General features: G+C 49.3%; 1 protein-coding gene across 2 annotated transcripts in view; it reads right to left on the reverse strand.

Moving 5' to 3' along the window:
- Positions 1 to 380: 380 nt before the first annotated feature.
- The window catches only part of Rgs9 (regulator of G protein signaling 9), a 104,211-nt gene continuing 91,336 nt past the window's right edge, over positions 381 to 13,255 (reverse strand). For both annotated transcript variants that reach the window (XM_076543632.1, XM_006970472.3), the window contains exons 16-19: positions 12,434 to 12,519; positions 10,387 to 10,504; positions 2,093 to 2,577; positions 381 to 793 (exon numbers count right to left, since the gene is read on the reverse strand). In XM_076543632.1, the coding sequence (XP_076399747.1) occupies positions 643 to 793; positions 2,093 to 2,577; positions 10,387 to 10,504; positions 12,434 to 12,519 (840 nt within the window). In that variant the 3' untranslated portion in view covers positions 381 to 642. The remainder of the gene's footprint in view (positions 794 to 2,092; positions 2,578 to 10,386; positions 10,505 to 12,433; positions 12,520 to 13,255) is intronic.

Consider the following 13,255-nt stretch of genomic DNA (forward strand, 5'->3'; position numbering starts at 1 on the left):
GGAGGGAGGAAGGAAGGAAGGAAGGAAGGAAGGAAGGAAGGAAGGAAGGAAGGAAGGAAGGAAGGAAGGAAGAACAGCTCTACTATGCCTGCTTTACCCTCCTTAAACAAAGCCTGTCTTGTGAACATCCTAGAGAAACCTGTGTTCCAAGTGAGCCTTGCCCAAGCCACACCCTTTCTGTGCAGTGCCACCCTGGGGGACTGCCGTGGACCTTGATTAACGAAATCGTCATGTCCAAACCAGTTCAGACGGAAGGGGAACTCTTTGAAGTGGCTCAGTGTCCCCTTACCCACAAAACTGAAGACATGAGTTCAACTCACAAGCAATAGGTTATGAACACTAAAATAAGCCCAGGCATATGCCGGTACCTCAATCCAAGAAAATCTCCAAATGACACTTTTATTGGTTTTAAGGCAGCAAGGGATGGCTTCTGGCCCACATGCCTTTCTGGCCAAGCAAGGGAAAATCAGGGAAGGGGAAAAGGTGGCCACTGGGAGTCAGTCAGAGCACACGTCCCTGCACTCCATTCCATCTGCTTTTTCCAGTCCTCTAATCCCATTCTAATGCACTTGGGTTTGAGAGCAAGTGTGCCCCAGGTCTGATGGTGTCTGCCAGGACGGTCTTCCCGGCCCAAGGCCCTGCTCAGCCTGCCTTTCCCTCGGCCAGGCTCTCCCAAGGGCAGATGACTTCCTTTTCCGTGGTCTGGTCACCAGACTCTCCGGCCCCGGTGTCATCGGAGTCCATCAGGAAAGGCCCACTGTCAGGAGGGATTTCCATTTTGATCTGGAAAAAGCTTCAGACACAAAAACAAGTGAAGCTTTAGAAAGGGAGTGTGGGTAATCCCCACATGATCCCAACAGTCCCAAAGACTAGCATGCCAGGAACACCGACCCAGGGTGACAGGTGCAGCCAGTGGCTCTGGAGTCTCCTTTGACTGGGGCTTATGTTTTTCTGTTGAACCGAAAGATCCCAAATATGCTTTCTTTTCAATTTTCAGTTTGTAGGGTCTTGATGAATCCTGCCTGTCCCTGTCATGTTGGCATACCAGTATTTAATCCTCGATCTCTTTAAACTGTCTCTTGAGGACACTGGAAAGGCAGCCTTTGAAAAGCTCTGTTCCCATATGAAGTGGGACAGTGGCCTCAGAGCTAGAGCATTTCCTCAGTAGAGCCAGCTGAGGGAAATCAACAGGCTTGTACCAGAGCCTCATCATTTCCAAAAGCAATACAGCCGACCTCCCTCCTGCTCCTCCAAGCCACACAGGCAAGAAAGGGACAGTAGCCAGTGCTCCCTGCTGTCCCCACACTCACTGCACTGAAGAGGTCATGCTCTCTGGGTCTCCATGGCAGTCTAAGACCTCTGCCTGACATTTCTTTCTCCCAGCCCAGGCAGGATCAGATATAGGACTGTATCAATTGGTTTGGGGGTGACTCTGATTTTCCCTCCAAATCCCAGGAAAGATGAAGCTGCAACTTGACTCTGAAAATCCAGGCACTCTGAAACATTCCTCTGGGCCTCTGCTCTGCACAGAGTGGCTACCTCAGGGCACTTGGGGGTCTCAGATTTCAGACTTTTGGAGATCCTCAAAATGGAGTTTAGAGGAGCTACTGCTCAGTTGGAAGTTGATACTCATAATCTTAGGCCACCACAAGAGCAGTATCTTTTTGAGGCCCTTTATAAGATAGCAGGCAGGTGTCTGTGAGGACCAAAGAGGCCATGGCACTTAAGGGATGGGATGGAGAAGGGCAGGAGCCCCTGGGGAATCATATCTTAGGGACGTCATAGCCTGTGGTTACTGCTGAGGCCCTTTACAAATGTAGTGAATTTACCTGACTAGTAGTCTTGGGACAGGGTAGATGTGTGGAGGAGAATGGACAGAAAAAGAAAGAAGCTGCCCCTGTACCATCTCTGGAGGAGGGAGAGATGATGGGACTGAGTTTCCGGGGGCATTCGGTGGCTTAGAGATGTGTCTGCTCTCCACAATCCTCCTTATCAGCCCCATGGCTCCATCAACACCACGAAGCCACAGTCCACGGCCACACCCACACCCACGGTCCACATGCACATACCACCAGCCCCTTTGGCTTCTTACTTGGCTACTTTCTTGGGTTTCAGCCTGGGTAGCTGTTGGCCCATGTCCCCCAGAGGCTGCACCTTCCCGTGGGAAACAGCAGGGCACTTGGGTGAGAGCCTGGCAAAAACCGGGGACGCCAAACAGCCCCGCCTCAGAAACCTTCCAAGGGACAGAGCCACACGGGCCTTGGGAGGGGCCCTGGGTTGGCCGTGTGGTCTTGAGTGGTCAACAGAGCTCTCGCTGCTCTCAGTGACTGAGGGCCCACAGTTGGCACCAGACCAGCTGGCTTCCCCCTTGGGTTCCAGGCCTGAAGAACTCTCCAAGGCCACTCGGATGGGCGAGGGGCAGATGGCGATGCTGGGCCTCCGGATGAAGCGACTTGGTGAGGGAAAGGGCCTCCTGGGAGAGCGGCAGGATGGGGAGAAGGGGCTGGAAGGAGAGGGAGGCACGCAGGTCCCTGTATACACGGCCAGGTGGGGGCTGGGAGCCAAGTGCTGACCTGGCTGTGGAGAAGGAAAAAAGAGAGTTCAGTGAGGAGTCACGTTTCCATCCACCAAGGCTGATGGGCTAGTTCAATCTCCTTGCAATGGCACTGGTGCAGACCGGTTCTGGCCGCCTTCTGGAGGTACCCGTGAGAGTGGTATAGCCATACAAAGGCCTCCTGCCAGGACCCATCTGTCACAAAGTGACGGTCTTCCAGTCCTGAGATGCTGGAGTGTAACCACGCTGAACTTGGTTACCCCTCAACTCAAGTCTCCCAATGTCCTTCCTACTCCATGTCACCTCTTCTTCATTGTTGACCACAGCTTTAGGCCTGGAGGCAATGTGACACTATGTTGTTGCTCTTTGGTGTGTGTGTGTGTGTGTGTGTGTGTGTGTGTGTGTGTGTGTGTGTGTACTTTGCTGGAAATCTAACCCATGATTTTGCCCATGCTAGGCAAGTGTCTTACTGCTGAGCCACACGCCCACCTGAAAGGCATTTAACTTTAATACGGCAGTTCGGGGGTGAGGGGTGGGGTGGGGCCTGCAACCAATGCCCTGTTGAGCCTCCACGTCTGAGACCACACCCCCACCTGTGTCCACCCTGATAATGCTATAGCCACTCCAGTCCTAGGACCTGCCCAGGCCTCCCCTCAGGCTGGGCAAGGGAAGCTGAGGAAAAAGGCTGAGTGTAGAACCTGAGAAGCTTGCAGGAAAAAGGCAGGCAATTCTAGAGGAAGAGGTGATTCTGTGATTCAGCAAAGAAAAAGGAAGTGTCTCATTGTCCTGGCCCCAGAGTCCAGTGTGCTGGGGCAGAAGGAGAGGGTCTGGTATTTACTCAGCTCAAGGAACCTGAAGGAGCACTGTCCAAGTTGAGCAAGGAAATTAAAGCTGAGAGCTCCACTCAGGCTCTTTGTTGTCGTCTCTTCCTTTGCAGGCCGCAAGGGTCAACGGGCGTGGGCTGCTGGGTCCCTCCTGAAGGCCTTCTATGGTCATATACCACATGAAAGCCAGGCATGGCTAGAAGTTCTGAGAAGAGGTGTGGGTGGTGTCTTAGGGACAGCTGAACCACTACTGCTTCCTAGAAAGGACTACAATGAGGAACAAACCCTCTCTGCAACAACCACATAGATGTCTTGTTCAGAGGGCTCTGCTCAGCCCTCAGACCCTAAGACTGAAGAAGGCTGCCCGAGCCCTGGGCAGGAGGCTGCTGACCTCAGAGTGAGGCCTGGTCTCAAGGTTCCTCAAACGATCCAGGCCCAGTGTAAAGTGAGGTACGCTCACGGACCACTGAGAGGAATGAGCTCATCTGTTACACAGCAATAGAAAACTAAGACAATGACTAAATGCTCTTCTGAGCCTACGTGTGTGACCCACGGTGCTCCCTACTCACACGTGTCACCAGCCTATTGCCCATGTGGGTTCTATGTCCTGGAAAGTGGAATAAAATTATCTAAATGAGGAAATAAGCTCGTGAGGGGGATATCAGTGAGGTACCTACTATGTTCACTTGAACTGCCTTGGAAAGTGTCACAAACTCCTGAGATCACCCCACCTTTCGAGATAAGAAGATGGAGGCTCCTGGAGATAAAGGGACTTAACCAAGATCACATGGCTTGACTACCACTTCCTCCTCTTTCCCTCCCCCCTCCCCCCCATCTCTCCTTCCCCACAACCTTCCCCTTTTCAGGATGAACAAAGCAGGAGGAAGGTGGCCACTGCCTTCCCTTGTTCCCTTACCTGGACCGAGACGTCCCTTCTGGGCAAAGGGCCACTCTCCCAGCTGCTGTATGAGTTTGGAGTCTTGTTTGTTTGTTTGTTTGTTTGTTTGTTTTTCTAGCTCTTTCTCACTCTGTTCCTCCCATGGAGACCTGGGCTTGTGCTCTGTAGCCCAGCCCTCTACCAATGACATGAGCAACAAGCAGTGGCATGCAAGACACGTGGCGAAGAAATGCGACAGGAAACAGACGAGTGGAGCCTGATTTGGATTTGTTGTGAGCAGCTTGTTTTATTGAGCGAGGAAGCCAAGAGAGGGAGAGCAGGAGCGTGAAATGAGGCGGTACATTAACAGGGAGACACAATCACAGGGCGTTTCATGGAAGACAAAGCAGATGGCTCAGCGTCTCTACTCATTTCTGTTGCATCAGAAACTGGCTGAGAAATCAAAGACCTGCGGCCACACTCAGCATGCAAGGACCCAGGCCCCCTTCAGTCTCCTCCCGTTGTGCCCTTCCCCTCTGCTCCAAAAGCAAGGGAAGTTGGTACCATAAGGAAAAGTCAGCTTAGGTGAGGACATCACTCTCTGGTTGGTCACGCCACTAACGCAGTCTGGCACAAGACCTTCCTAGCTGGAACTGACCCTCACTTTGGTCATAAAACTTGGGGTCACAGGCCTGCCGGTCACTACACTATTACTTATCGGTCTATTCTCAGAAGTTGTATAGTTAGAGGCTATAGAAATCTACTGTATACTTCAAATATAACCTAGTGCTGTCTAGAGAGTGCAGAGGATGCTGAGTAGAGACGTGAGATGGTTTGGGACAATGATGATTTAAATATCCCCAAGGTAATACTTAACAAGAAAGGATAGTGGGCGACTGTGTTGAACGACTCTGACAGAAGAAAGCAATGCTTCCTTCCAGACCATGAAGCGTCTGGGGGGTGTAATGGCAATAATGGTAATGGTGGTGGTGATGGTCACGGCAATGGTGAAAATAATGGTGATGGTGGTGGTGGAGGGGATGGAGGTGTTGATTCCAATGGTGAGTATGATGGGAATGGTGGAGGGGGTGATGGTAATAAGGATTGCTATAATTGTGTAGTGGGGGTGATGATAGGGTGGTGATGATGACGGTGATGGTGATGATGATAATGATGACAGTGATGGTGGTGATGATGATGATGACGACAGTGGTGGTGGTGATGATGAGGATGAAGATGCTCATGGTAAAGATGATGATGATGATGATGATGATGATGATGGAAATGGTACTGATGATAACGGTAAAGATGATGAGATGATGGTGACTGGGATGTGATGATGATGGGGATGATGACAATGGTGATTGGTGATGATGGTGGTGATAGCAGTGATGATGATGATGATGATGATGATGATGATGATAGTGATGGTAAAGGGGATGGTTGTGATGGTGAAGAGGCGGCAGCGGCCAGCATTTGCTGAGCATCTGTGATGCGCCAGGCATGGCTCTAAGTACTTTACTCTTATTTTCCTGCCCCTGGATCTTGTATCTTTTACTTAACATCCATACTGAGAGCAATGATTTCTGTAAAAGCCTAATAGGAAAATAGAATTCCACAAAGGAAATCCTAGACCTTATAGAATAACCTAATCTAGCATAATTAAACTCCATGGGCACAGAAGCTTGTTACGTGGTTCAATTCTAGCATTAAGAAATGAAGATTGTGTCTGTGAACGATTTAAATATAGCAACAATATTATCTAAATATGCACTATTTTGATGCCATTTGAAATACAAATGGGCCCGAAGGGGCCGCTGTTACGTTTGCTCCTAGTGACAAGTTAACAGGAGACCTTGTCCCCATTACAGCTGCGACAGCCACCACAGATGCTCTTTCAACACCCTCTGGCCCCTTTGCTACCAAACCTGTGAATGTCCTTGTGGATCTCAGGACTTGGGATGGCACTGTCAGACTCTGACACCAGGGACGAGGCAGGAGTGAGAGAGGAAAAGAGCTGATGTTTGGAGCTGAGGTACAGTGATGCTGCACAAGCATATGAAGTCCTGCAAGCCGGATGATAAACAGAGCCTTCCGGGATGGGTGGTCCAGGTTGCCCATTGGTCTTAATCACGTACACCAACTACCAAGCCCAGGACCCCTCTAGTCTCCTTAAAGTCTCCACCCTTCCATAAGCTAGTGGTTCCTACTATGACCTCCCAAAGCATCATTGGGGCTTCCCTATAATTCAGCTGGCCACACTTTTGTCTTTCCTGTTAACTGTGAGCAGGCAGTGGGGGCCTTCCTCCTCTCTTCTTCCCTGTGCCCCTAACCCAGGCCCCGGCTGCAGCACCTGCACACTGATGGGCATGTCACAGAGGCTGACTGTCACTGTGGAACGCTGAGTGGCTGTGACACATAGAAGGAAACAGGCCCTGAAGCCTGGCTCTTCTTTGTAGTTGTTGGTTGAGAAACAGTCTCACTGTGTAGCCCTGGCTGTCCTGGAATTCACATGTAGACCAGGCTGGCCTTAAACTCATAGAAATCTGCCTGCCTCTACCTCTCAAGTGCAGGGTTTAAAGGTGTGTGCCGCCATGCCTGGCCTAAGCCTGACACTTCTAATCACACACCTGCCAAAAGCTTCTCTCAGGCCCAACAATTCTCTCCAACTCTCGGCAACTCTCACATGCTGCACACAGACAGTTTCCTAATCATATGCTCTCTCATGGTATAGTCATTTGCACCCATGCATCTTCATCAACCCTGTGACAATAAAGTCCACTTTGCATATTTTTATCCCTCCATGGACCTCGCATATATATTTTTTCTGGCCTCTACTTGCACGCACACACACACACACACACACACACACACACACACACACACACAGACACACACACACACACACTTGTCATGAATTGTTCATCGCTGCTATCCAGAGTGAAGCCATTTCTCCTGTACCTTCCTTTGTGTGGAGATGTTCAGACCTTTATTTCTTCACTCACTAAACAGCAAATGCTCACCTACTCTGTTTAATGCCTGTGACTCTCACTGATGGCAGGACCTTGTAGCTCAGACACTGAGTAGATTCCCATGTGCATGGGAAAGAACCTGAAACAGGACACCGGCCCTCCAGAGCATGAGAGACTTGAGAGGCACAAGGCTGGGGAGTGGGGTGGCAGATGGGTAGACCCGAGATGAACAGGATCTAGGCTCTGGTGCCCGGAAGAGCTCATGATGAACTCCTGTGAACTCCTGTGGATCTACTGCTCCGGCCACCGCGTAAGCTGCGAGCATGATCTCAGCTCATGTGGGGTGATGAGAAGGGACAGCAAACATTCTCTGATTTCATGCTTCTCAAACTTTCCCACTAAAGTAGGCCAAACAGCGGGAGAGCCTGGTAAACACGCATCCCCCAGGAGTCTTAGAAGGGCAATGCCTAAACCTGCATAGCGGAGCATGAAATGACTTTGATGTCTCCAATGGTAGCCTTAAAAATTCATGCACATTTTGCATTCCATTTCATAATATATTTATGGTTGTTTTAATGTAAATTTTTAAAAATTACCTAAATCTCCTCCTATTCTAAGTAGTCAAGTGAAATTGGCATCCCAGTTCTGGACCTGATCCTGTGACAGCCTCTCTTTCCACAATGACTAAGCGGAGAGGGCCTGTGAGTTGCTCAAGACTACATGGCTTGTGTTAGAACTGGACCAGGGTCAAAGAGTCTTCCTCAGAATCCAGAGTTCTTTCCATTCATTCATTCACTCATTAGTTCATTTGTTCATTTATCCAGTCACATAACACACATGTATAGAACTTACTAAGTCTTGGGCATTGGACTCCAAGAGGGAAGCTAGATTTTGCCCTTACCCTCATACCACTCAGTTTATAATGGTTCATCACCTGAAGCCTCTGCCTGGAGACTCCAAAATTCTCCGAAAGAAAATGTAAAAAACACATCTCTGGTGCCATCTCAGAGTAACTCATGAAAATTGGGAAGCGTCTGTTCCCCTCTGGAGCTGGGATTATCTTGCTAGCATTAAACCAATGACTACAAGCTACTTATATTGGCTTAGACAATCTCCAGGGACCTGGCCCTGCCCACCTCTCCCACCTTGTCTTTACATTTCCTCCTCATCCACCGGGCTCCATCTACCTGGCTTTTCAGTTCACTCCAAACCATTTCCCACCTCTGGGGCGTTGTCCTTAGAGGTCCTCTCTCTGTGGGACGTTCTCCTTGCTTGTCTACATCCCATGACAAATCTTTCTCATCTTCTATTCCTGTCGTTACTTCAAAAAGACTTAAGTCTACACAGAACACAACTTCCTTATCATGGTATCATACCCATTTCCTTAAAACTTAATTCAACAGGTTTTTAATCCTAATTTTAGTTAACCATTACTAAAGTGAACTCAATTCTATACCTTTCCCTGTATCCATATAGTTTTCAATGGGACTCTGACATATTTTTACTAAAGAGAAAAAAGTCTATTTCCCTGTTTCTCCCCCTCCACCTCTGTGGACACAGGGTCTTATGTGGTCCAAGCTGGTCTCAAATTCATTATGTAAGTAAGCATGACCTTGAACTCACAATACTCCTGCCTTAACCTCCCAAGATCTAGGATTACAGGTATACACCACCACGTTTGGTTTAATGTAGTGGTGGGGATTGAACCCATGACTTCATGCATGTGAGGCAAGCACTCTACCCACTGATCTCTTTCTTCACTCCTTTAATCAAGGAGGAATCTGTGACTTTCTCTGGCCAGGAGAAGACGGACGAGGCCATGGAGGGCCATATGCCTCTCTATTTTCCCCCTCGCAGCTCTGCCACCACCTCAGACCGTGCCTGGGCAGGGCTGCTGGAAGACAAGGGGCACCTGAAGCAGAACAGACGTGTCCCACGTGTCCCAGCCCAAGCGTCTGTGAGCCAAACTCCAGACACAGGAGAAAATGCAGCCAAAAGCAACAGAGCCACCGAGATGACGCCAAATGCGTCATGAACAACAAATGCTTACTATTGCAGGTCGCTCTAGTTTGTGGCCTATACTGCGCCACCAAGGCTGCCTGAGTGTTTCGTCACTTTGGTCAGTCCTAGACCACAAGCTCTCTTAGAGAAGAAGAATCTCACTTTTGTTCATCCACGCCCTGCACATAGAAAGTGCTCAATAAATGTGTGGCAAGTGTGTGCTCCTGCTTTAGAAGACTGGTCTCTTACACTGGTCTCTTTCTCTTCTACATACAGGTATGCGGTGTTACTTATCTTCAAGAATGACCTCATGGGCCTCAAAGCCATGAGAGGAGCTGTCCTCTCCCCTAAGCACTGAGACGGTCTAGTCTACAGTGATAGGGAAAGGCAGCGCCAAAGTCTATTGCCCAAAGTGTATCTGATACCCACAATCCCTCCTCCTGGATGCAAGTATCAGTGCCTTTGTTCTTTAACCACAGAGATATCCTCAAAGGACATGTCTCCTTGCCTCCTCTGGACTGAGTCTTTCATTCCCATAAGCTATTTATCCATGCATTATACACAAGGGGATGGGAAAATAGGAAAGAAGTAACCACAGCTAAGAACAAGCTCACTAGGAAATGTGTCCCGGCAATGGCTTCCTAGGCAGGTATAACAGAGGAGACCAGAGATGGGCCTTACAAGAGCCCTGTGGAGAGAACTCAAGTTGCTTTGGAAGTGGCATCTGAACTGGAGAGATAGGAGTGAGATTTTAGCAAAGCTATTCTAAACAAATACTCCTCAGAGAAGTAGCCTTGGAGGCTGGAGGGTCAGTTTCTTGAGAAGGTAGCACACAATGTGGCCCCTTTACCTATGCTTCTCACCATAGCTCCCTAAAGCTATGTGGGTGGGCACTGATACTCACTCATGTGACAACCCCCTGTCGACACCAGCCCTGCTCCTTGGTGACTTGGAGTAGGAAAACAAAGCCATGTACTCTTGATCTAGAAGTCCACTCTGAGCCCTACATTTTGCTGATGGAGAATGAACCTTCTAAACACTAATCCTTTTGGGGGTGTTGCCTCCCCCGGGTGCAGGCCCCCCACCCCAGGAACCAGAGACTCATTTAGGAGGCGGCTCCCTTTTGAGTTGGCTCCTCCGGTCCAGCTTGCTCATGACCTGGGTGATGTCCACGGTGTTGGCCGCCTCACGAGCTTTCTCTTCCTCTTCCAACTGCCTCAGGATGACAGGGCTTGGGCTGGAGCGCAGGTGACGCCTCATAAACGGGAGGGTGGAGCTACAAGGAAAGACAGATGAGTGGTTGGTAGAAAACTACACGGCCTGCCTGGTGACATTGGCATGCTCCGTGGGGGTTGGGGCTAGAAGATCACAACTGGGACATGTCCTCTCACTGTGCCAGTGATCTTCCAAGAAGACCTCAGAACCATGTCCAGCCTTAGTTCTTTTCCCCTCATGGAGGATGGGACCACAGTGAATACAACCAGATTTCAGGTGAGACCCTAGGAAGGCTCTTTGGATAATGGTGACAGACACACCTTCTACAGTGTTTAGAAGTCAGTTTGTTATGTCAATGCAAGATCTTTAAGATCTCAGTGTTGTCTTCTCTGCAAGAGCTTCAGAGAAGAGGGCTCAGTGGGGTGGGATGATGGGCCCCTGAGAGCTTGAGTCTTGAGGAACAGTCAGGGCTCAGAGTATTTGTTTACAAAGACAAGGTATGAGGGTGTGGAGATAGCTCCCCTGACAGCACATGGGCCAGAAGTTGATCCCCAGAACCGTGGAAAAAGCCCAGTATGGTAGTGCACAATCGTAGTCCCAGTGCTGGGAACAGAGACTGTGGAGTGCCCGGGTGCTTGCCAGCCATCCAGCCTGACCTATGTGATTAGCTCCAGGACAGTGAGAGGTCCTATGCCCACCCCCAAAAAAAGAAGAAGAAGAAGAAGCTGGAGGGGCTGGGGGAAGAAATAGCCCCTAAGGTTTGTCCTCTGGCCTTCACATACATGTCCACACCACACCACACACCACACACACACACACACACACACACAGAAAGCTGAGCTGTCCCAAAGTCCTGACCCGGTGCAAGTTTCCTCAGTGGATTAGTGGGCTGCAGCCACTCTTCACATGCCCCATCTCATGATGAATTAGAAATTTCTTCGGGAGCCAAACATGGATTCCTGTGACCAAACTGACTACCACACCCTAGGAATCAGGACTAGGTTTAAAGGGCTTAAGGGATGGAGCTGAGACATACAGCCTCGGGGATGGAAGGGGGTGGATTTAGGGAGCTAGCATTTCTGCAGCAACAACAGACTAAAGACTGAGGACAGACTCTGTCTTGGGGAAAAAAAAAAAAAAAAAAAAAAACTTGAGCCGGGCGGTGGTGGCGCACTCCTGTAATCCCAGCACTTGGGAGGCAGAGGCAGGCGGATCTCTGTGAGTTCGAGGCCAGCCTGGTCTACAAAGTGAGTTCCAGGAAAGGCGCAAAGCTACACAGAGAAACACTGTCTCAAAAAAAAAAAAAAAAAAAAAAAAAAAAAAAAAAAACTCTGCCAGAATTTCACAGCTTTATTCAAGCTGTTATTTCTTACTCTTTTAAACCCTTATGGGTCCGTCTCCCCATCCCCTAAAAAAAAAAGTTCAATTTGTTCCTCAGAGTATGACATCATCCATTGTCCCAGTGTCTCTGTAAGATGAGGTGACAGAAGCTTCCAACTAGTTAATGGACTTGTAAAAAGTAGTCCCCAGAGGGACCAGGAGCAGTTCGCGTGTTACTGTTCGCTTCTCCTAACCATCTAGCATTTTCTCTTGGTGTGCAATTTCCCACTCTTTCTCTCTCTCAGGTCCTGGAACAATAGAGATACGAAGGTATACCTTAATTAATTCCTATTCATCAGTTTGGAGGGAGAGAGGGTAATTAAAAAAAACCAATGAGATGTTTCCATTTGTGATACTCATAATTATCGGTCTGATAATCAGGGTTCTTTAGAACCCGAATCAGGGAAACAAATCTTACTGGAGGCAATTACTAAGGGAATCTTGCTGGAGGGCATTTCGAAGCAAATGAGGCCCTCAGTCACTGCACAACACTTTCCAGGCCCCAACAATGGCATCAAGCGAATCTTCCACTCCAGCCATTTGGCTTCAAGAGGCCTCAGGTCTCTAAAGTAAGCAGTAGGCAGCTGGCGATCACAGACACTCCACTTGCCTTCTCTTGGTGGTTTCCTGTGGCTCGATCGCCTTGGCCAACATTTCTTTGTAGATGGGAGATTTTAAATAGCGAGCATAAGAATCCTGGTGGGAACAAGAGGAAACGGTGGTGATGAGCCAGGGAGAGGGAACGTGTCGGGTAGAGCAGAACATGCCTGCCCCCTCCGAGAGTGCTCCCCTGGTAGGACAGCAGAGTTAAGGGAGATCTGCTGCCTTGAATGAGGCACGTTCAGGCAGGTGCCGAGAGTACTGGTTCTCAGGTGTGGAGCCCAAGACCGGGCAGTGCCAAGTTCTTCCAGGGAACTCAGAAATGTACATTCTGGGGGCCACCCCAGTCCTACCTAATCATGGACTCCAAGGGTAGGACAACCATGAGAGTCTTTAGGACCACAATTCATAACCCCCAACCCTAAAATCCTCAGAGTCAGGAGCCTGTGAAGCCAACAAGGGATAAGAAGACATTAACCTCTCGCCCTTAGTTGCCATGGAGACGGAGCCCACCCCTAACACCCCATGAACACCCATTTCTCCCTGGTGTTTAGGGTAGAAAGGTGAGATAATACAATGCAAAACACCGAAAGGACCAAGACTTAGCCGCTCTTATGGGAATGCTTCCTAGGACCTGAGCACGGTAGGGAAGTTGCTCCTCAATGGCCTGGTACTTTCAAGGCAGCCAAAAACTCTGTTCATAACTAATGGGGGCAATGCCCACCACAGCAACCCAGCGATGGAGAACAGTCTCAGGATGTATTAAATCCTAGAGACTAGTTGGCAGCAGTAACAGTGATGAGAAGTAGGATGAAATCTAGGAATAATGAAG

Source organism: Peromyscus maniculatus, chromosome 8 (genome assembly GCF_049852395.1).
Source record: "Peromyscus maniculatus bairdii isolate BWxNUB_F1_BW_parent chromosome 8, HU_Pman_BW_mat_3.1, whole genome shotgun sequence".
NCBI classification, from domain to species: domain Eukaryota; kingdom Metazoa; phylum Chordata; class Mammalia; order Rodentia; family Cricetidae; genus Peromyscus; species Peromyscus maniculatus.